The 24,062-nt window shown below is 44.9% G+C and overlaps 2 protein-coding genes across 7 annotated transcripts in view; both read left to right on the top strand.

The window, feature by feature from the left end:
- Positions 1-15,162, top strand: part of RAI14 (retinoic acid induced 14) — a 138,040-nt gene extending 122,878 nt beyond the window's left edge. For 4 of the 6 annotated variants that reach the window (XM_080804098.1, XM_080804101.1, XM_080804099.1 and 1 more), the window contains 7 exons: positions 409-495; positions 2,894-2,951; positions 5,897-6,015; positions 6,683-8,218; positions 9,410-9,559; positions 12,587-12,652; positions 13,234-15,162. In XM_080804098.1, the coding sequence (XP_080660224.1) occupies positions 409-495; positions 2,894-2,951; positions 5,897-6,015; positions 6,683-8,218; positions 9,410-9,559; positions 12,587-12,652; positions 13,234-13,311 (2,094 nt within the window). In that variant the 3' untranslated portion in view covers positions 13,312-15,162. The remainder of the gene's footprint in view (positions 1-408; positions 496-2,893; positions 2,952-5,896; positions 6,016-6,682; positions 8,219-9,409; positions 9,560-12,586; positions 12,653-13,233) is intronic. The other 2 variants (XM_080804102.1, XM_080804100.1) reach the window with 1 other exon arrangement.
- An 8,103-nt stretch (positions 15,163-23,265) lies between these two features.
- The window catches only part of TTC23L (tetratricopeptide repeat domain 23 like), a gene marked incomplete at both ends in the record, with an annotated part of 51,027 nt that continues 50,230 nt past the window's right edge, over positions 23,266-24,062 (top strand). The window contains one exon of the mRNA XM_080804373.1: positions 23,266-23,333. Coding sequence (XP_080660499.1) covers positions 23,266-23,333 — 68 coding nt within the window. The remainder of the gene's footprint in view (positions 23,334-24,062) is intronic.

The raw sequence follows: 24,062 nt of genomic DNA, 5'->3' as shown, positions 1-24,062 counted from the left end.
TAAAAGCGGCTTTCATTTCTGAGCTTATAGTGACTGTTGCCTAGAGGAGGAAGCTCAAATGTCTGTGAAATCTCTCAAGTAGTTGAGGGGAATATCTCCTCTGAAAAGTTATATTAATTATGTGAGCATAGTCTCTGATAATATTTTCAACATGCCACAGAGGTTTGATAGGTTTTGAAAATTGCTTCTTGTACCTATAGGAGCAGAGTTACTTAGTTATACTCTGCAAACTTTCAGAAAGTCTTTGAGGGGCTGCATTAAGTTGAAAATACCCTTGAATTCATTGAGACTAAGAATGGTTATGTTAGATTTATTTGCATTGGTTAAGTAGGTGAATTCTGTGGCACTGGAGAAGAAAAGACCTTGAAGAAGGATTCTTTATCTGTGATTTTCATTTTGTTTTCTAAGTTGAGTGATGTGTCTTCCCCAAGATCAATAACTTCAACACCACTTTCGGGAAAGGAATCCGTGTTTTTTGCTGAACCACCCTTCAAGGTAATTAATCCCCTTCCGTGTCCAATTAATTTTGAATCTTAAGATACATAATAGGTGTGATTTAAGTGGTACAACATTGGGCAAAACAGAATAGACTTCCCAGTGATTGGTTCACCACCTTTTCATCATGAAGCACCGCTCAGTTATTTCTCCTGACCTGGGCTCCACACAGAAAGACTAGAATGAATAAATTACATTATTTAAGTAATAACTAATTTTCTTCCTTTTAAAAAAAGGGACAAAGATAAAAACTGATAGCCTGTCTTCTTACTAAATCTAGTTGATATAATGCCAATCAAAAAAGAAAGAAATGTTGATTATTCTCTGATGTCTTACTGACAAGTAATCGTATATTTTTAATTAAGTTTTTTAAACTAATATGCATTAATTTTAGAAAATCCATTCTACCTGATTCTCTACATTTGCTGTTGGAAAGTATTTTTAGAAGTGGGAGGATATTTCAATTTACTATCTGTTTACCTAATATCACTAGGAAATTACGCTTGGAAAGAAAATAAAATTTGTAATTGTTAAAATGAAATTGCAGTGGTATCATTGTATATTGCTTTCCCCATCTAAATTACTAAAGATAAATTTTCTTTGAACTTGAACACACAACAATATGAAAAAGATTCTGTCAACCTGACATTTCCTCCCCTTTAACTAGAGTTTATTAATAATTTCTTATGATGAATATCTATACATATAAGGAAAGGAAAGAAAGTTATGTTCTTACAATTAGTACCCTGCTATCTTCTAATATAATTATGGCTCAAAGGAGGCAATGCATTCCAAAGAATAATATCACAAATTACAATTTTCAGAAGTGGAGTGTAAAAAGACTCATTTCTTTAGCTGCCGTCCCCCTGCCCCCCGCACACACACAAACGATAAAAAGCGACACCATTTAGAATGGCTGAAGTTTAAAAATACGAACTGTTGGTGATAATGTGGAAGAACTAGAATTGTCCTACTCTGTTGGTAGGAATGTAAAGTGGCAAAACTACTTCAGGAAACTGACAGTTTATAAGTTGATCACACACCTAACATATGATCTAACTGTCCACTCACCAATGTTTAGCCAAGAGAAATTAAAATGTGTGTCTCAAAAAATTATACATACAAATGTTTGTAGTAACTTTATTCACATATCCCAAAACTAGAGACAATCCATATGTCTGTCAGCAAGCGAGTAGATGAGGATAATGAGATATGTCCATACGATTAATTATTCCCTAGCCATAAAAAAATGCAGAGATGTCCCAGCAGCAACGTAGGTGAATCTGAAAGTCATCGTGCTGATTGAAAGAAGCCTGACACAAATTCATACCCATGACATTCCATTTACAGGAATTCTCGATCATGCTAAAAGGCGAGCGGCATTTGCCTGGGGTAGGTGGGCAGGGACTGGCTGTGTTGGAGCAGGAGAAAACTTGTAGAGTTGATGGAAACATTCTGTGTCTCGATTACGGTGCTGGTTCCATGCGTGTGTATCTACCAGAACTCCTCACACTGTAAACTTTAAGTGGATGCCATTTATTGTACCTTAAGGTGGTTAAAAATTAAACATCTATTTTTATAAAGTGAAAAGACAGCTTTTTGCAAAGATAAGCGCTTGCCAAAAATGAGCCACTTTATTTTTAGCATTTGGGCTTTCACAGAAGTTCCTTTGCTGAAAACTTATCTCTCTTATCAGGTCTATGGCTCATCGGAATGAAACATAGTAATTTCTGGCAACTCCTTGTATTTTGTTTTGAAATGAAAGCCTGGCTTTGAAGTTGCAAGAATTTTTGCAATGTATTTACCAGACAGATATTCAGGGATAAAGGTTTAGAGGAAATCTTTAGGGGATTGTCAATCCATGACCGTAAAACTTTTTATTCCCTTATAAAATTACGTTTATCTTCCCTGACAGGTCTGTCTTACTCCAATTTCTCTTAGAAATATTAAAAATCATACAGTAATAGCAGTTAATTTATTAAAAAAGTAAAGCTAAAAAAATACTTCTAATGTATTTTAATCAATGTATTACTCAGACAGGTGAAACTTGTATTTGACTTCATTATGAAAGTAATATTTGCCATCTCAAGTTTTAGGACACAGATATAAAGTTGTTATAATATTATTAAAACATATTTGTATTATACTTATTAAGTGAAATTTCCAAAAAATATTTTGAGATTATATGCTCTGGAACCTAACATCTTAGAGATCATATCTCAGTAGATAATTATCACTTTTATTCACTTATATTTTAAAATATTTTCTTTCCTGGGGATTTTCTCACTTTTTCTAGAAGGGTAACTGTTCTGTGTCAACTCAGGGAGGAATATTTGCTTGCTTCTCTTGTGGAATACTGCAGTCAGGAATATTCTTTTAAGTCATTTTTGCGTTCCAGCAGGCTGAGATCAGTTCTATACGGGGGAACAAAGACAGACTAAGTGACAGCACTACAGGTAAGATGAAGGGGCAGCTGTTTCTCTTCCTTTGGCAGGTCTGTAGTCCATGGCTGTTTAAAGAGAGCAAAGGCCAAGCCGGGAGGGAGTGCAGGGAGGTCGGAGAACCCTGGGGTGCCTCCCAGCCCACAGCTGCCAATACTACACAGACTTACACTTTCTCTACTTTTGGAGGCTTTCACCTGGATTTTAAGGAGTCTCTCAGCATGGATATGAAAAAATATATATCCGTTTTCATTTGTCCATCTCTCCAACAAGAGAATTCACAGATAATGTCATGTCACCTTACAGTTACTGCGGGTATCTGGAAATATCATTTACTGTCTCTTTACTAGAACTATGGCAGTTATTAGACCTGCTGCCAGATATGGTTATTTGTGTATTACAAAATCAGCTCTGAAATTACAATAGCCTGGGTATTCTCTTTTATGCATTTTATTTTATTTTAAAGATTTGTGTATTTATTTTAGAGAGAGAGTGTGTGCATACGCAAGTGGGGGTGCAGAGGGAGAGAGTATTCAAGCAGACTTCCCCCTGAATGCAGAACCCAACCTGGGGCTCAGCCCCACAATCCTGAGATCATGACCTACATGCAAACCAAGAGTCCCTTGCTTATCAGACTGAGTCACCCAGGCACCCCCCACCTTTTATGCATTTTAAATTAAACACTGTTTTGCAGCACTCCTTGCCACTGGGCAGCAGGTTATCTACTGAAGGGAGAGCCAGCTGAGCCCCTCCATGGCTGCACGGTCTAACTTTCCTACTTTAGTTTTTAAATAGATATACGCAGAGACACAGTGTTAATGAATTCACACACAGTCATACTCTCTTCACCAAGACAGGGTTTAATGCATTGCCTTAAGAGTCCATCCCAGGGCTTTACTCTCCAAGAATAGAGTGCAGTACCCCCAGAGACCATTTAAGATGTAACGTAAATGATTTCAAAAGCTCCTTTGGCTGCAGGATTCACTTTCTTAACCCTATCATGCATTTCATGTGTTTGGCACTTTTAGCTTACAGAATTTAGAAATACTCATCCTGGCACAGATCCATGTTAATTGAATACTTGTTACATTGGATTCTTTAAAAACCATCCATTTTATTTTATTATTTTATTTTATTAATTTATTTTAGGGCACCTGGGTGGCTCAGTTGGTTGGGCAACTGCCTTCGGCTCAGGTGGTGGTCCCAGAGTCCTGGGATGGAGTCCCGCATTAGGCTCCCAGCTCCTTGGGGAATCTGTTCCATCTGACCTTCTCCCCTCTCATGCTCTTTCTCACCTCTCTCTCTCTCTCTCAAATAAATAAAATCTTAAAAAATATTATTTTAGAGAGTATGTGTATGCAAGCAGGGGGAGGGGCCGGGAGAGAGAATCTCAAGGAGACTTCCTGTTGAGCCCGGAGCCCGATGGCAGGGCTCCATCTTAGGACCCTGAGATCACGACCTGAGCTGAAACCAAGAGTTAGACACTCCACCGACGAGTCGCCCAGGCGCTCCTCCATTGTATTTGAGAAGTACTTTCTGTAGCCTAGAATTACTATCATGCTCTCAGTCCCCTGGTTTATTCTAAACTCACCATACATTATGTCAAGGGGACTCTTTAATAAAGCTGTGGTTTAGGCACCAGACATTGAAGTAAGCATTTCTATGAAGAAATGTCTTTTTGCGTCCTTCCAAGTTAAGATTAAATTTTTCATTTTTGGATTAAATGGCTGTGAGAAAATAATAAAATAACAGTGAAGAATGTAGGTCAGCGCCGTTCAGACGGTGTTCTGTAAATTGTTGCCAGTCTACAGGAAGTAAGGAGTTTGCACCAGAAAGCCATCCAGCGATACTGCTAAGCACACTGTTTTGTCCAGTAGTCTTTTCTTCTCCCCCATAGGAACACTGCATGAAGGAGGCAGTGTGCTGAATGACATTCTGGAACAAGGTTCTTGTCTCAGTGAGCATGTTGAGTAGCATAGCTTTGGATGCCATTTCAGCATGATAATCAGGAGGATGTAAAAAAAAAAAAAAAAAAAAATCCTACCAAGAGTAGGATTGTGGGATTCAGAACAGACCGTTTCATGGTGGGGCCCCCAGTCATCGGGTCATCCAATGCTGTGAGGAAGAGGCAAAGTTTGACGTGGGTCCTAAAAGATGCCTACAAGTGACCTTGCCGACAAGTGACCTAGCCAAAAGAGATGCTGCAGGGGCAGTCATCTGCAGGAAGAATTACAACAGCAGCCTTGTGTTGAGAATCTAGAGGGGGATGATGGGAAGTTAGAATCTGAGGAAGATGTGTTACTGAAGATCAAGGGCCATACACCTGAAAAAGTACACTGGCACTAGATGATGGAGACATGAACTCAGAGGAAGGAGTCTGGAGATTAATTCTGGAGAGAGAGAGTGATTAAAGCATTTGAACCATAGGACTGACCCTATCAAAGCATGTTTCAGGAAGATTAGCCTGGGCAAGGCTCTATTTTTACTATTGGGTGGGGGAGCACGCGAGAGCGTGCGCATGCTCTGTTGTTTCCGGGCTGTTTGCAGGGTTTTCGAGCCAAGTGATAAAGTTTGAACTAGAGGAACAGTGGTAGGGATAAGAACCAGGATATTTCTGAAAGGATTCACAGAAATGGGACTTATTAGGCATAGGAGGAACAAAAAACAACCAAGATATGACACTTAATCAGGTGAATGGAAAATGTGTGAGCAAATCCCATCAGTTTTCAGATGAGCTTATGATGCCTCCAGGCATCTGGTCCTGTGCCGGGAAGGCCCCAGGAAGGAAAGCCCAGGACCTGAGAATTGCTGTTCATCTACCTGGAAGCTAGGGGCTTTCATTCATCATCAGGACCAGGAAGAAGCCCTGGATTAGGTAGAAAGCCACTTGGTTAAAGGTCAGAGAAAGACTGGTTTGATTTTTTTAAATATTATTGTAAATTGCTTTTCCCTTTTCCAAGGTGCTGATAGCTTATTGGATGTAAGTTCTGAAGCTGACCAACAAGATCTTCTTGCCCTGTTGCAAGCAAAAGTCGCTTCTCTTACCTTGCACAATAAGGAATTACAAGATAAATTACAGGTGGGTACAGAGATTGCTACCACGGACTTTTCGTAGGGTCAGACTATGGGTTTTTTCAGGTTAGTCAGATGATGCTTTGTTTTAAACATCTCCAATAGTTTCTTCTTTTTTTTAAATATAGTTAGCCTCAAGTATTTTATAGTTTCAAATTATGTCTTTGTTGAAAGAGGAGGTATTCATTAACTCCCTTTCTGTAAATTGCTAAATTGGTCAATTATATATGATTATATACTTAGTCTCTTTTATAGATGACATACGCATATATGTGTGCTTGTGCGTGTGTAATTACCCATTCATGTAGTAGAGCTGATTATTTAGCAGATTTAAGATCTTCAGTAAGAACGAGCTGTACTTGTGCCCATTTCCCCTTTTGGTAACTGCAATAATATGAGAAGCAAAGGAAAAATTATGAGTCAGAGGCTTTAGAGCCAACACAAGTCTTGTGTTTTGAAAGTGGCACACATCAGCAGTCCTAATAGAACACAGAATAAGCTTCGTGTCATTAATCTGCCTCTCATGTCCCAGACCGTATTTTGTCACGGGGCAAGAGTACAAAAGGGACCCTGCGGTTCTCCCATATGGAAGTTCTGGATTTGTTCTCTCCTTCCCATTGCTTGCTCACCTGACTCCATCTTTGGTGCCATTTCCTTCTTGCCTTTTTTCCCAGGCCAAATCACCCAAGGAGGCAGAAGCAGACGTGAGCTTTGACTCCTACCATTCCACTCAGACGGACTTGGCCCCACCCCTGGGCAAACCCAGCAACACCTCTCCCCCAGACTCCAAATCATCTCCCCCTGTCTTACCACAGTCCGCGAGTAGATCCACTCTTGACGGCGATGGCCGAATTCAGCAACTACAAGAGATCCTGGAGGACCTGCAGAAGAGGCTTGAGAGCTCCGAAGTGGAGAAGCAGCAGCTCCAGGCCGAGCTCCGGTCCAGAAGGGCCGAATCGGTGTGCATCAACAGTGCAGAGATTTCTGAGAACGGCTCTGACCTCAGCCAGAAACTGAAAGAAACCCAGAGCAAGTACGAGGAGGCCATGAAAGAAGTCCTCAACGTGCAGAAGCAGATGAAACTGGGCCTCGTCTCGCCCGAGAGCGTGGACAGTTATTCGCGTCTCCGGGAGCTGAGGATCACCGAGGAGGAAATAGACGTGCTGAAGCAGGACCTCCAGAACGCGGTGGAAGAAAGCGAAAGAAATAAAGAGAAGGTGAGAGAGTTAGAAGAAAAACTTATAGAGAGGGAGAAAGATATGGTCATTAAGCCTCCTCTAGAAGAGTACGAGGAAATGAAAAGCTCATACTGCTCTGTTATTGAGAACATGAATAAGGAGAAAGCATTTTTATTTGAGAAGTACCAAGAGGCCCAAGAAGAAATCATGAATTTAAAAGATGCCCTGAAGAGTCAGGTCACCCAAGACGCCAGCGACGAAACCGGGGACATGAAAGAGGCCATGAACAGGATGATAGATGAACTCAACAAACAGGTGAGCGAGCTGTCCCAGCTGTACAAAGAAGCCCAGGCCGAGCTGGAGGATTATAGGAAGAGGAAGTCTCTAGAAGACGTGACGGCCGACTATATCCATAAAGCGGAGCATGAGAAACTGCTGCACATGACGAACGTATCCAGAGCTAAGGCGGAAGAGGCGCTGTCTGAAATGAAGTCTCAGTACTCAAAGGTGTTGCATGAGTTGACCCAGCTCAAACAGCTCGTGGACGCCCAGAAAGAGAACTCTGTCTCCATCACGGAACATTTGCAAGTGATAACCACGCTGCGGGCGACCGCCAAAGAGATGGAGGAAAAAATAAGCAGTCTCAAAGAGCACCTTGCCAGCAAGGAAGGAGAGGTGGCAAGGCTGGAGAAGCAGCTCCTGGAAGAGAAGGCCGCCATGACTGACGCCATGGTGCCCAGGTCCGCCTACGCAAAGCTCCAGTCGTCGTTAGAAGGCGAGCTGAGTGTGTTGGCCTCAAAATTGAAGGATTCGGTAAAAGAGAAAGAGAAGGCCCATTTGGAGCTCACCCAGATGAGAAGCGAGGTGTCACAAGCAAAAAGGGAAAAGGAGAATATTCAGGCTCTCTTGACGGCCAAAGAGCAGGAAGCAGACGAGCTCCAGCAGCAGCTCCAGGACGCTCAGGAAGAGCTGGCAGAAAGGAAGAGACAGTCGGAGAGCTCTTCCAGACTGGAGGAGGATAAAGACAAGAAGGTTGGTGAGATTCCGCTGCTGTTGCATTTCTAGCTAGCAAGCCTTCACCACGGTTAACGTTAGCATTGGTTGGCACTGACCTGTTGTAAAGGCATCAAAGCTCTACGCGTGACTCCATCTGTCCCCATGGCCACATTAAGAATAGTAGGTTGGACATTTCTATTTAAAAAAGCGAGTCGTCTGTCAGTCTCCTTAGATTAAAGCATTTCACCTATGTGGCAACTGTTTTCCCTTTTAAAATGATTTTACAGAAACTCTGCCTAGTGGCAGGGCTTAGAAGTGAACCCACAAACTGAAAGGCATTTGTGACCCATCTTGAATTTCATTTCTTATGGAATCCAGACAGGTTTTTCCATCATCTAGAAACCCAGATACTCCCAGACTTCATCCTGCTTCCCTAAGCCCCGGGAGCTTTCCCGAGTCAGTGGAAGAACTGTCCTCCCTGGCTCTCACTGGCAAAGGTGGACAGGAGCGGGTGTGTGGGGAGCAGGTGATTAGACACTGGCTGGGTGTAGCTTGGAGGAAGGAGGAAAACAAAGGGGGACTCGGAAAAGAGTGCGGAGCCTGAATGCCCTCTGCATCCCTGGTCCCCGGGGTCAGGTGTTCTGAGGGGCACTGGTGAGCGCACTGGGGGTCATTTATTCCTTTAATATAATGAAGATTTCAGAAAGAGCTTCCAAGGCCGAGGGGGCAGGGAGTCGGAAGGCAGAGGCCGGGTTGCAGGGAGGAGTTGTGACTACTTTGAAGCAAGATGTCCAGAGAAATCAGGGTTCCCAGAACTTCTTCCTGACTGCCTGTGTCAGTGCTACTGAACAAGACATAGCTGTCTCCAAATAAAGAATGCCTAACATTCCTGGTTCTGATTTCTTTTTTCAACAATACCCCCTTTCAGAATAAAAAAAGGAAATCAGTGCCATAGCATTTGTTACCCCCATGCCTCACAGCACAAGATTTAATCCGGGGCCCTTATTTGAATATAATGGCCTTAGAGGGCCATGTGGGGTTGCTGATTTTGTTACTGATTTCATTTTACGGGCTTTCCTTTAAAAAAAAAAAAAAAAAAAAAAAAACCTGTTCCAAAGTCTCAAGTCCCAGAGGCCAAAAAGAGGCCATTGTTGAAGGCTTAGAACTCTCTGGAAGTTTGCTTTTGCAGGCCCTTTCTTGCTATTGATAGTTTTCCTTTCTCGCCAGATAAATGAGATGTCGAAGGAAGTCACCAAGTTGAAGGAGGCCCTGAACAGCCTCTCACAGCTCTCGTACTCTGCGAGCTCGTCCAAGAGGCAGAGTCAGCAGCTCGAGGCCCTGCAGCAGCAGGTCAAACAGCTCCAGAACCAGCTGGCTGTGAGTGGGCTTCTCTCCGCTGCCTGGGGTGGGGGCGGGAGTTGGGGGGCGGGGGATGGCCGGCCAGGCCAGGCAGATTATGTCACCGGCTCACCTGGGTCGGGGGAGAAGAGTCCCAGGCATCGCCTGCAACGAGGTGGGTCACCTGGATCTCTGGGAAGGGAGGAATCAGCAGGACCGTGGTGCAGGCCTCGTGGTTAGGCATCCACTGATTGTGCCCCCCACTCTGGCTTTCTACCACAGTGTCTGAGAGTGGCAGGAACTTACTAGGGGCCGAGACCTCTGCTGGGGTGTCTCTGTGCACCTGAAGCTGCTGCTTGGCCCCTCTCCTTATTGGACCTGGTAAAGTCCTCCCGTATCTGTATTTATTTCCCATGGCTTTTAGAACAGACCAGCACAGACTTGGTTTAAAACAAGAATCTATGCTCTTAAGATTCTGGAGACCTTGGGGCGCCTGGGTGGTTCAGTCAGTTAAGCATCACTTTTGGTTTTCGGCTCAGGTAGTGATCGCAGGATCCTGGGCTGGAGCTGCATGGGGCTCTGTGCTCAGCAGAGTCCTCTTGTCCTTCACCCCTCCCCCGCGTCACGCTTGCTCACACTCCTTCTCTCTCTCTCTCAAATGAATAAAAATCTTTAAAAAAAATTCTGGAGATAAGTGTGAAATCCATTTCACTAAAGGCAAGGTGCCAGCGAGGCTGGTTCCTTCTAGAAGCTCTAGGGGAGAATCCATTTCCTTGCCTTCGCTAGCTTTTAGAGGCTACCCAAATTCCTTGGCTCATGGGTCCTACCTCCAGCTTCAAAGCATATCACCCCACCTCTGGCTCTGCCCTCCCATCTCCTCCACTTTTGCTCCTCTCTTATAAGGACTCTTGTGTGATTACACTTAAGGGATACCCGGTAGTCAGAATAAACTTTTCCTCCATCTCAAGATCCTTAACTTAATCACAACTGCAAGGTCCCTGTCACCACAGAAGTAATATTCCACACGTTCCAGGGATTGGAGTGTGGACATCTTCGGAGGACCACCATTTCACCTCCCATAGCATTTAAGATTTTAGTTGACATAGGATGTTACATTTTCCACGTGAAGCCAAGGGTTCGTCTATCCTGGACTATCTCTAGTTTCCATTGACAAGCGGGACCTGGGATGTAGGAATTCTTCAGTACAGACTTGATACTGGTGAATTCAGGTTTCTGCAGTCCTTATGCTGGCTGGCCAGAGTACAAAACCAGCTATTCTGTGTTATCAGCTCTAGCAATGAAGGAGTGATCAGGGGAGGGGAAGAAGCTCCCTGTTGTGTTCCATTGTGTTCCTGTTGTGTTGTGTTGTAGATGAAATGCTGATGGTTCATACAATCATTTTTACAATTCTCAACACCTTTAATGAATATTATATATGGCACCAATGATCTAAAAGTGAATATGACACAGTTCCCTCATTCACCGAGTTTATACTCAGTGACTTTCCATATTCTCAGTGTGGTCAGCTTCCACTGGTAGAGAGAAGACCAACATGCTCCGGGCATACAGAGGAAATGTCTTGAAAGGCTTCCTGTAGGATGCGATGCTTGTGCTGAGTCTCGAAGGGATAGGTAGGAGGCAGCAAGGAATGGGATGTGGCATTTAGATGGCCCTTGGCAGCCTTGGCAGGGCCAGTCCCAGTGGAGTGATGGGATGGAATCCGAACTGCAGTGGGCTGCCTAGAGAAGTGACCAAGGAGCCAGGTATCTGATGGGGCCGAAGAACCATAGTAGGAGGCAGGGGAAGCCTAAAGTAGATTTGCTGGAAAGAAAGGAGCTGGTGATCAGAGGGTGAGGTGCTCTCTTTCAAGATTTCAGAGGCAATGACAGAAATAGGGCTGTGACCTTGAGAGTGCATGGCTGCAAGGAGGACGAGCAAGTCATTGAGGTGGACATTGGGGAAACTGAGAGACTGAGGTATTTGTGGCTCAGGCATGTGGATATCGCAGTCACCCAAATGATGACAGAAACAGGGATGGAAAGGAAGATGGTGATCAGAAGACGAAGTTTTAAACGATTGAGTGGAGGTATCTAAAAGCTGAGAGGAAATGACACAGAGGGAGGTCCTAAGCTCACTTTCTAATGGCGTGACCATCAAAGGACTGAGGTTTCCAAGGTTCTCCTTGAATAGGAAGGACACCTCATATTCCGACACTCATAGGAAGGAGGTGAGAAGGGTACTGATAGGTTTTTGTAGACTTTGGAAGTAATTTGTAGATGATAGTCTCAATTTTCGTCATGGAAAACCATCTTCTCGGAAAAGTTCAGAGCCGGGTGAAGATTCTTGAAACAGTTACTGAGAGGAATTGGAACAATAGCTCAACAAGGAGAAACAAGCATGAACAGCTGTACTGAGGAACTGGCTGAGATTGGTGCCACCACCCTGTTTGTCTCCGGGGTACACCGGTACACCGACAGCTGAGTAACTGAGCTCCCTGGGGGACTATATGATTGGCTGTATAGGGAGAGAACAGTAGCTCCTTTCAAAAGAACAGATTTTTAAAATTAATAAATATTTGGTTATTGTAGAAAAGTTGGAAAATACAGAAGACTCTGGAAAAGTTTCTATAAATAAAAATGGCCCATAAACCAACCACTCAGAGATGGTCCCTTTTTGCATTTGATAGTTTCTTTGCACCATTTACTTTGTGTGAATGTGACTGTGTATTTGCATAAGTATGTATACATATATTTTTTGCAACAAAGGTGGGATTACATAATAACTACTTTTTCATGGATTTTCTTCTAAGGCTGACATGCCAAAATATGAAATAGGTCGATTCCTCCCCCCAGAAGAATATCGGCAAATGTTTCCCTGAGAATAGCAAGAGGTACTCAGAAATATACAACCCAGTGAGCCCACAACGGTTTTAAAAGCCTCATATGCTAGCATTTGCTGAAGGAAATCACTTTGGGTAGCATTTGGCTACAGCTTTCTCATAGGTTTTTGGTTTTGTTCTTTAACGGTCTCCTAAGATCTTAACACTGTCACATCGTCTCTTCCCAGGAATGCAAGAAACAACACCAGGAGGTTGTATCTGTTTACAGAATGCATCTTCTGTATGCCGTGCAGGTATGCTGAATATCCTAAAGAAACACCGCAGCAGATGTCACCCAGACTCCTGTCATTCAACTAGTAGAACAAATGAAAATTCAGGGGGAATCATTTACACTGAGAAGCTTTAAAAAGCTCGTTGCTTTGCTTTGGATTTTGTCAGGAGCCCGACACCATTGTTGGAAAGTAGCCTCAGCATTTGTTGAGAAATGGAAGAGGAAGGGGCTGTCTCCCCCACCAGGAGCAGCAGCCCAGGCTTCGTTTTCAGGCACGCCCGTATTCTCACAGCCGTCAACACAGTCTCACCCCCATGACTCTTGGTGGCTTGGCTAGCTGGGCTCACATTTGCAGCTGAGACCCAGAAACCCTTTGCCGGTGGGTCTGGTAGACCCAGCCTCATCAGCCTCCAGAGGGAAAAGCACAGGGCCCTCTGTCCCCAGTCCCGCACAGAAATGTGGGAATCGATAGGACTAACATTCCTTTGGATGATCTGGGGGAAAAGCCAAGGGCTTCATCTCAGCCAGCCATCTCATTCCCGAGGGGAGACTGCCAGGACTCAACTTAGATTCTAATGATTGTCTTTTGGTTGCATTTCCTAGGGCCAGATGGATGAAGATGTCCAGAAAGTACTGAAGCAAATCCTTACCATGTGTAAAAACCAGTCCCAGAAGAAGTAAAACGGATTCCTTGGCAGGACACTGCCCCCTTGTTGTCCATCTTTGTGTTAGATCTGGAGTTGTTGGCAACCACTGCCATTGTGCTCACTCGTGGTCTGCACCTCGGCCTCGCAAAGCTTTTTTCCTTTCCAAAGGCAGCTTTCGGAAGACTTTCTGAGGCCCCGGAGGAGACTGTCCTCCTCAGAACCGCTTAGAGACTTCAGAGCAGCACAGGTGACACACCGTGTTAGCCCTTCAGATTCCGGAGCTGGGGTCAGCCACACCCAGGGGGTCTGGTCCTGGTGCTGGCCGGTGGGCGCCCCCCTCGGTGGCTGACCAGCTGATGGCCTTTGTTGCCTTTGTTCCCGCACTCAGGCCGTGCCCTTCAGCACCGGGGGTTCTTCTTGCCTTTGGTTTCTAATCCTAAAACACGATTCAACTTCCAACCCAATTAGTCTGGCTCTAGTTCTGTGGCATGCACGCTGAAGAGCCTTTATCACGATATCCTGTGGATTTTAAGACTCGTTCCGTCATTCCCCCCCATCTGCCTTAGAAAGCTCATCGCGCTGCTCGCTGCTCCTCGGTCCCAGGTCCCTCGGTGCGGTGAGCCCTGTTCACTCAAATCTGAAGCTGAAAAACAAAAGCCGATTGCCCTGAGAAGTTCTTTTTAAGCAAATTGTTGACATATTGCAGATTTTCTATGCAAACTGGCCTCCTGCTGTTATCCGTGAAGCTCAGGAATCCAGACATTGGTGTTTCAACAAGGGACAGTAAACTGCGTGTTTACAGACAAATGAAATGCCTCATGGTTCTTAACCTCAATTTTTTAAAAGTGTTGTTTTTTTTCTCTACAATATTTTTATTGGCTCTTAAAGATGTTTTCATAGCTAAACCCCCAAATAAGCAAAATCTACGTTAGACTCTATTAACAAAGTATTTTTAGGTAACCGTGCTTGCAACTTTTTTTAAAGCCTAACTCTTTTCTTCAGAGTTTTCCGCTATAGCCAGGGGTGGTTATGTATTTATTCCTATTCCAAACTCTACGTGAGCTGCCACCGGTATCCCTAGACTTTCTGCCATCGTGTCCTTAGAACTGTAGCACATTTCTGAATACGGTAAACCCTCCCTTTTACCCCATATCTTTGAAAGCCCCAGCGTTACCAGCGCCCATAAACGTTCTCGGGAGGGACCATTAGTACCGATCTCTTTTCCAGCGTTGAAACTGAGAATCCCCATTACGGTACACATGATGGTGCAGAGTAAAGGTTGTGGAGGCGGGGGTGGGGGAGGGGGATATTTCTGTTCACTTTACTTTCAGGTTAAAAGTGTTTGAACTTGCTTGCAGCTTCCTTATGGCATTTTTGTTAAGGAGGGATGTCGGCTGAGCACAGACCGCTCCGAAGTGTGTAACTGAAGGGGCAGAGGCCTGGCCTGACAGGCCCTGTGCACCGTAGGGCAGCCTGGGCGCACAGGGTGCTTGGCTGTTTGGGAGGATGTGTTCATCTCTATTGGACGAGGACCAAGGACAGCAAAGCAGAAATGGCTTTCAAGCTTGGTGTTAGTTTTCTGAAGTTGTTTATAGTTCAGCCGTTTCGAAAATGCTCCAAAGAAATGTGAAAAGGACTTTTTGTCACAGCCCTTAATACAAGCAGCCCTCCCCGCTCCTGCCCCTGCGCAGAAATGCTGCAGAGTATAAAACTTGAGACATTTTGTAGGATGCCTGACAAAGTGTAGCCTTTCATCTTGTTTCAGGATGCGTATTTATTATAAGTACTCCGGTTAAATATTGAAAAGTTATATGCTGTAGTTTAGCATTTTTGCCTTTGTAATTTACAGAAGGTATTGCAGAAAATAAACTTTGTTTCATTTTGCATCTCTGTTGTTGAGTTTTGCTGCATTCATGAGCATATGTATGTGGCTCCCGAGGAGTGGGTCAGTAGCACTGGGGTGTGATGGTGTTTTTTGCCTGAGTCACACGCAATGGCAGGCAGTGGTCCACAGCCTCTATCTGTCACCTCCTTGCCGTGGCGGAGCATCTTTAATCTCGGACTTGGACTCCCCCGTCCACTTTAGACAACCCCTCTGATTACATGGCGCCCACCCAGATAACCTAGGAGGACCCTTATTTAAGGTCCGGTGATTAGCACCTCGGCCCCAAGCTCAGCCCCTACCTAGTGCACAGCTGTCTCATGGCTCTTCAGTTCAAAACTGCCTCTCGGGTGTCTGCAGTCTTTGTAACCATTCAAAAGCTTCTGCTAGAATGTTTTTTTCTCTTCTTTTCCTTTTTTGAAAAGGCAATACACGCACATGCTAAAAAAAAAAATAAGCCAAATACCTTCTATCAACTATCACATTACAAGGATAATTCATTCCTTAAAGAACTGTTTAGGGTGAATTCTCACAGGTTGAGTCATAATTAAAACAGCAAATGATGGGGCGTCTGGGTGGCTCAGTCCGTTGAGTGTCTGACTCCTGGTTTGGGCTCAGTTCATGATCTCATGGGTTGTGGGATGGAGCCCTACATCGGGCTCTTTGCTCAGCGGGCAGTCTGCTTGAGAGATTTTCTCCCTCTGTCCCTCCCCCACTCTAAAAATGGATAAATAAATCTTAAAAAAAAAAACAAAAAACACCCAAATGACAATGAAATGGGTGCAATTATTTAAGTAGCTAACAGTCTGCATCATAAAACAACGGGCCATCTCCCTTCACTCACAACATGGTTCTCCCACACCGACTTCAGCTCTTGTCACTACACACCGTACATGCTTAATTGGACCTTGAATGCCCCCCCAACCCCGAAAAGACAAAAGAAATCCATGAAAACAATGCCAATGGCACATGAAGTTATTAACTATTTTATGTGGATCAAGTGCAGGCACCCTGTGAGAACTTACTTCAACGGAGGCCAGCTGTTCAACTCAGAAGATGATTTCTTGGAGAAACACCACAACTCAGCTGGGCACTTAACCAAGCTACACCCAAACCAGTCTTTTTTTTTTTTTTTTTTTAATTTATTTGACAGAGGGAAAGCACAAGCAAAGGGAGATGCGGGCAGAGGGACAGGGAGAAGCAGGCTCCTCGCCGAGCAGGGAGCTTGATCCCAGGACCCCCAGATCATGACCTGAGCGAAAGGCAGCCACTTAACCGACTGAACCACCCAGGTGCCCCCAAACCAGTCTTCTTAAATAGAAAGAAATGCTTCATACCGAAGCTGGGGTATGAAAAGAAACTCCCAAGGCTTGATGACTAGATGTCAACAGAAATAAACTGAAAATAAATCTTTCTCCTCCCAATCCTTGGTTCACCTCCCCAGAGGCAACAGCTGTTCCGTTTCCTGGATGACCTGAGACATTACATGTCTGTCCCTACCTGTAGGCATGTATTTAGCGTTGCCCTTTAAATATAGAAGCATAGTTTATACACTGTTCTGGACCATACTTCCAAAGATACTTAAGGGGTCCCTGGCTGGCTCAGTTGGTACAGCATGTGGCTCTTGGGGGTGGTGAGTTCAAGCCCCATATTGTGGGGAGAGCTTATGTTAAAAAAAAAAAAAAAACTTAAAATATCTTGGAGAGGTTCTGGTAGTTCTCCGTCGGCACACACACCTAATTCCGCAATAATATCCATCATGTGGTATAAGAATGCAAAGAAAAAAAAGGGAGAAAAGTGCCTGCGTCATCACAGTGTGTGAGAAAGACTGGCCCTTTTCTTCACATTGGTGGAGTAAGACTGATCCATTTGTTTTCCTTACATAAACTTGAAGACAGACTGCAAAGCCTTTAATAATTAAACCCACCCATCTTCAGATAAACACATGACATGCTGTGTGTGGGGGAAACGCTCGCAGAACGTGTCAGCACAACCCCGCGCAACGTGGCAGAGCTGGAATGCGGGGTGCTGACAGCAGCACAAACTCTCCAGCAAAGACTGGGGTGCTGCTTGGTGAGCAAAGTTAAAAGGCCAACTGCAAGGCAAAGGCGGGGGGCTGGGCAAAGCAACAGACCAAGGCATTCTGAGGAGCAATGTATGCTCTGCTCAGGGCCAAGAACTCAAGCGTGAGAGTTGCCTATCTGCGAAACAGTCCAAGGACAGGAGCTCAACGGTAATGGTTGTGGGAAGTAGGCCACTGGAGGCCCTGGGTTTGAGAGAGCAATCGATGGGGGTTCCAGCAGATGGAGAGGCTCCTCTGAAGAGTTAGTCCCCAAGACAAAGAGGTGAGCGGAGGGAAGACACTCCTACACGTTCATTATAAACCAAGCCCCCAGATGGGAAGAAGCAGGATATTCAACTACTGAGGGGATGTACTGGATTACAAATGGGAATGTGTATGGGAGAGAAAGGAGCGAGACCCCGCCAAATAATGGGAGCTTCTGAACAGGAGAAGGATAGGTAGGAAGTGCTCCCTACGTCACTTCTATATGTTTTTAAACCTAAGCAAATCAAGTCAGGTTAAATACACTGAGAGGCGGTGTTAACAGTGTATTTATCTGTTAAAGTAGGAAGAGTCAAGAGTCAGAGACTTAAAGATGCCACACTGGTAGATCTGAAGATGGAAAATGAGGCCACAAAGCAAGAACGCAGGTGGTCTCAAAGCCAGAAAAGGCAAGAAAACAACCCCCTCCCCACCCCGAAAGCCTATAGAAAGAATCAGCCTTGCCCACATCTTGTCTCTGGCCCAGGGACAGCCATTGCAGACTTCCGACCTCCAGAACTAGGACATAATAAACTTGTGTTGTTTTAAGCCACGAAGTTTGTGGTCATTGGTTACAGCAGCAACAGGAAACTGATAGACACACCGAGGGGCCAGACTCTCTGCTACTGGAGCGTTCCTGAAGATGGTTGCAAGTTTCATTAAGTGTCAGTGAACACTGATAATAAGCCAGACACTGTGCTGAATGCTGAAAGTTCAAGGGTAAACCATAACCACTATCGCCCACAAGGAGTTCACAAATGATCAGACACGGCCCACCACCCAGTAGGTATTCAGTATTCATGGGTGGGTGGGTGGATATTTAGATGAAGGGATTGCCTATAGAGCCCTGCAAACTTGGCTCTTTTGCTGACCCATTCTTCTGTCTCCTTCTCATTCTTAATTGCCCCTTTTGCTCTTCCTTGAACCCACCAAACTCGCTCCTGTCTCAGAGCCTTTGGACTTGCTGTTATCTTAGAATGTTCTTAAACTTGACATTTGTATTGGTTGCTCCTTTTATTTACTCTACTCAATACCAACTTGTCAGAGAAGCCTTCCTTAACTACACTGTAGAAGCTAGCATACCTTATACTTTCTAGATCCTTTATCTGGCTTTGTTTTTCTCCATATAATTTGTTACTTCCATGGAAGGTGGTTCACCCAGCTGAGAAAGTCCTACAAGGGAGTCCTAAAACCCAGCCCACCCTCTGTTCCCATAGCTTTACTGCTTAGCAGGGGCCTGAGTCTGGCTAGAGGAAGAGGGTTGCTTTTTTTTTCTAATTCACACAAAGTTGTTGCCTATTCCCCAAGCTCTGTGCCTTTTTCTAAGTTGGAGAGACATCAGGCTATTTATTAGTAGCCCTGTTTTTCTTCACCTAGAATAGAAGCTCCAGAAGAGCAAAATCTTTGTCTGTCTGTTCACTATTGCTTCCCTAACACTTAGAACAGTACTGGGCACATAGCAGGTCTTCTTCAACGTGCATTTTTTCTGGGGTGGAAGGACAGATGCATGGGGAGTGTGGGAAACTCACAGAGAAGGCGCCTGGGTGGCTCAGTCGTTAAGCATCTGCCTCCAGCTCAGGTCATGATCCCCGGGTCCTGGGATCGAGCCCCGCATCAGGCTTCCTGCCCAGCGGGAAGCCTGCTTCTTCCTCTCCTGCTCCCCTTGCTTGTGTTCCCTCTCTCACTGTCTCTGTCAAATAAATAAAATATTGAAAAAAGAAAAACTCAGAGAATGCCAATATAATTGTGACCATCAAGATGAGATTGCGGAGGGGGTAGTACAGGAACTCAGAAGTAAGGTGTCTAACCTTGTCTTAAGAGGACAGAAAATGTGTTTTAAGAAATTAGATAGTCCAAAAGTAAAGTTTATTTGGTTTCCTTGTCCTTAAGTTTCACAGTTCTTGGGGTTAAAATAATTTGGAGTTAATCACAGTTTATTTGGGGATGGAAGAATCTAGAAGTACCCTGTACGCATGTTTCCCCTGTGCGATTCTGCAACAGCAGTGCTTGCCTCTTCTACCTCAGGATCAAGTGAGGGACTGTGAGGGAACACACTATAAAGGCAATGTCCACCCAGATTACCAGCATCTCATTCCAGAGTTACTAAACAAACCTAGAGCACATTTACCTGTAACTGAGGTTTATATTTGGGGACAGGGTGAAGATGGCAAGGCAAGGAAAAAAAAAAAACAGCACACAGGTTTGGAACTCTAAGAGTTTAACATTTTTTTTTAATTTGACTTCTAATTTTACAGGTGAATTGCTTCTGGTCAAAGTTAATTATTATTTTTTTAAAGATTTTATTTATTTATTTGAGAGAGGGAGCGAGCATGAGAGGGAGGAGGGTCAGAGGGAGAAGACGACTTCCCGCTGAAGAAGAAGAGCCTGAAGTGGGGCTCGAACCCTGGACTCTGAGTCAAAGGCAAACGCCAACTGAGCCACCCAGGCTCCCCAAGGTCAAAGCTAATTAAATGGAGGTGAAACCAGACTGTCATTTTTAGAATGGGAATTCAGTGCTTGTCCTGTCACCTCACTTCGCAATGATGGGCAGAAGCTGGTGTTCAGGAACCAGAAGTTACATTTCATATACTTAGAAAAAAACCTCCCAGCCAATTCCTAAAATGAGAACATTAAAACTTTTCAGTGTGATGAAGACCAGCTTAACAAGGATAAGGGGGAATTGGTGTTAGGGAACAGGAAACCAGCTCTTTCTTTTTATCCCCATATGTGTTAAATACCGTTCATACTCAAAAATCTGCGGTTTGCCGCACAGAATCCTGGGGACTGGGAGGGGTTGTGGAAAGCAAGTGGTAACAAATACTCTCATTGTCCGGGCAAGAAAACTGAGACTTCAGAGCTGTGATTTGGCCCACGCCACATGGAGTCAAAACCAGAGCCCCGCAATCTTGAAGTGGAGCTCATTGCTCTCACCTTTGTTCCATGCTGGGAGTTCTCTTAGGAAACAGAATAAAGGGGGTGGGATCTTTCTAAAATTCTGGTGCAGGATCTTGAGGGTACAGATTTAAACCATAAGTTACAATGCCCTTCAGGTTTCACTTGAGAGATATTTAAACAAACTCATTTAAATAGCTCTTCCAACCTAACTGCAGATAATCTATCTTGGCAGTCTTGGATCAATAGCAATTAAACTTCAACCTGGAACTGGAAAGAACAAACAACAAATGTAAACACCACCTTTCAAGTTCTTAGCAAATATTTTCCTTCTCTCTCTACCGAGCCTGCTTTTTTTTTTTTTTTTTTTTTTTAAACAAGGGCATACATCTTCAACTTGACTCGTCATAGGGCCCTTGTTCACTGTAGGCTTTGTGATAACACCCTTGGGCACCAGGCTGCAGAGCTGGTACTGTTGGTTTGAATACTGGCCCCAACTGCCCTGTACCCGTCAAATCTGAATTATCATCATTGTGTATTTCAGGCTCCTGAAGAGGAATGGTCTAAGAATACATGCTGCAAAAATTAGGGCTATGTGGTGTTTGCCCAATGTGCCCTACCCCCCGAGAATATTGTTGGAACTGCTCATCAGTAGCTGAATTAGTGGCCCATTGCTCAAACTATTCATTTCCTGCACTCCACTTTCCTGATCAAGCATAGCTCAGATCTTACCGGGAGAGGCAACACAGACGGTGCTGACACCATCAACAGTTACATCGGGGCCTTTCCTCTCCAGTCCGGAGAGCCAGAACACTTGGGGGACTTCGGGGATGCAGGGTGCGCGAAGGGGCGCCGAAAGGGGCGCCCATTTAGTCCGGTACGCCGCAGCTTTACGTAAGTGGGGTCGTGGAGACGGGATTTCGCTCCTCTTCCTGCATCTTGGTGCCTGAAAGCTAAAATCCCTTTCAGAGAAACAGCAGCGGACCATGCAACCACAGCAAAGGGAAGCTTGGGGACGAGCTCCAGGGTGCGCGCGTCCCGCCCGCGGAGACCGGAAAGCCTAGGGTGCGGCGGAAGCGCCCGGGAGCGGCCCGGGAGCGGCCCGGGTTTGTCCGGACCGGAAGTGCCCCGGGTTTGTCCGGACCGGAAGTGCCCCGCGTCGCCATGGCTACTGGCGCCGACGCTCCCGACTCAGTCGGCGGCGTCCCGTTCCCATGGCAACCCCATTGTCTCCCGAGCCGGAACCTGGGCTGCAGGCGCGCCAGGCTTACCGCGCAGAGAGCCTCGCTTCCGCCACGCACCTGTGCGGCGGCGCCCTGAACCAAGTCCGCTGAAGCCAGGACGCGGACGCCGCGCGAGGAAGCCGAACTCTCCGCTGAGGGAGCCGGAAAGGCTAGTTCCGGAGCGTGGCTTCTCTGCCCTCGGCCAGGGAGGCGGCCCACCCGCTACCTCGTTGCTCCCCGCGGGTGCGTTTCCAATTGGAGCCTCTGTGGCGGGGGCACCACCCATAAGAAGCCTCGGGATGCTCGCCTGGGGCTCAGAATGTGGCGTCTGGGTTTACGAAGTTGCGGGGAAAGGAAGAAGGAGGCGATTTGCATTTGAGAAAGGGGCCAAAGTTTGGTGTTATAATTTACTCAGGGCCATATGGCATGTCATAGAACAGAATTTAGGAGGTTGAGAACGCAAAACTCCTCGCCCTGGCCTTTGTTTGTTTTAAGATTTTATTTATTTGACAGAGATCACTGGTAGGCAGAGAGGCAGGCAGAGGGAGAGGGAGAAGCAGGCTCCCTGCTGAGCAGAGAGCCTCATGCAGGACTGGATCCCAGGACCCTGAGATCATGACCTGAGCTGAAGGCAGAGGCTTAACCCACTGAGCCACCCAGGCGCCCCTGGCCATAGTTTTTAAAGTAGAGATTAGAAAGAGAAATTAATCTTCTGGTGTTTGGATTGTGAATGTTCTGGAGCCTGTGTCAGAGCTACTGAGAGCTCAGGTGGGAATGATTCTGCAGGGTGAAATGAAGAGCGACTTGGTGGGTGTTGATGGTCAGTACATAACTATGCATTCGGTTTAGATTCGATTTAAATGATAGGGAGAACTGTGAGAATTGAATTTTGCAAATAATTATAAATAAGACTTTTGTCCTGAGATTCCAGTCATTTCCCCCATCAGCTATGGACAATACCCAAATAGACGCATGTGTGTTCCTTAACTAGGACTTCTTATTAATAGTGGGATGGCCCTAGGGACAGGGAGAATTTACTGATACACTGGCTATCCTTCGTTTGATGCTTCGAACTGGTTGCTTTGCTTGGTTCCATCTGGCAAAAACAATATCGGACTTGAGTAGAAGAACATAGTCTCTTCCCCCCCCCCCCAAAGATCTCATTTATTCATTTGGCAGACAGATCACAAGTAGGCAGAGAGGCAGGCAGAGAGAGAGGAGGAAGCAGGCTCCCCGCTGAGCAGAGAGCCCCATGTGGGCTCCATCCCAGGACCCCGAGATCATGACCTGTGCCAAAGGCAGAGGCTTTAACCCACTGAGCCACCCAGATGCCCCAGGAGAACATAGTCTTGATGAATCAGGAGTTGTAAATATACTGGCTTTCAGGGGGTAAAAAAAAAAAAAAAAAAAAAGTCAAGGATTTTGGAGGTACCGTGGGATAGGAATTAGGAGAAAGAAATTTAATTCAGAGTTTTAATATGACAAATGCCTTTAATTTCTGCCTTCTAGGTATCTCTGTGCATGAGTGTGGAAAGTCTGTTTATTTCAGATGGGTTATATATTTGGGCAGTTTCAACTTAATGTTAATAGCCTCCTACAGAGAGAAAATAGACTTCTAAGTCTTTTTTTCCCTAAAGCCACTGACTTGTGGTTCTTGGCAGTAAGAAGATGAAAGCCAGCCCCATCCGCATTCCAACTGTCAGCAATGACACCGACTGGGACTTCTGCTTCCACCTGTAAGTACCACAGAAGCTTGACATCACCCACAGTTACTGGCCTGGAATACTAGGACCTCCCACTTAAGGCAAACCTGGGCTGCGGAGCTTTGCATGCATATTATATTGAAGAGGAATTTGAGCTTCTGTGGTGTGGTTTAATTAACAATTCTATGTGATCCATTTGTACTTATGCAAGCCGTGCAAGAAGGGACATAATTGTTTTTTCCCAACCGAAGGGAAATTTTATTTTTTATAGATAGGTTAATTATAACAAGATTGATGAAGTCATGGAGAATTAGCTATAATAAAGATAATGAGGAAATTAAATTTGTTTCATGAAATAAAGAGGTGATAATAAACTAAAACTTTCACATAATAGCTATTACTTACTTACTGAGCAAATACTATGTGCCCGGCACTGTTCAAAGTACTGACATGTATTAAGTCATCTAATTGCCCCAATATCTCTGTACCGGTAGTACTACTATACTATTTTAATTTTGTAAATAAGGAGTATGAATCAGAAAAAGGTTAAGTAATTGACCCCAAATCCCACAGCTAGTGATTCAAACTGCGTACCTGGATTGCAGAGTCAATTCTTTAACCATTTTTCTATACCAGGGTTTTGTCTATACCAACCTTGGCACTGTTGACATTTTCGGTTGGCTAACTCTTTGTTGTAGAAGGCTGATGTATGTATTGTAGGATGTTTAGCAGCATTTCTGGTCTCTACCCAGTAGATGCCAG

Source organism: Martes martes, assembly GCF_963455335.1.
Source record: "Martes martes genome assembly, chromosome: 5".
In the NCBI taxonomy this organism is placed as follows: Eukaryota; Metazoa; Chordata; class Mammalia; order Carnivora; family Mustelidae; genus Martes; species Martes martes.
This window is presented reverse-complemented; position numbering and strand designations above follow the sequence as displayed.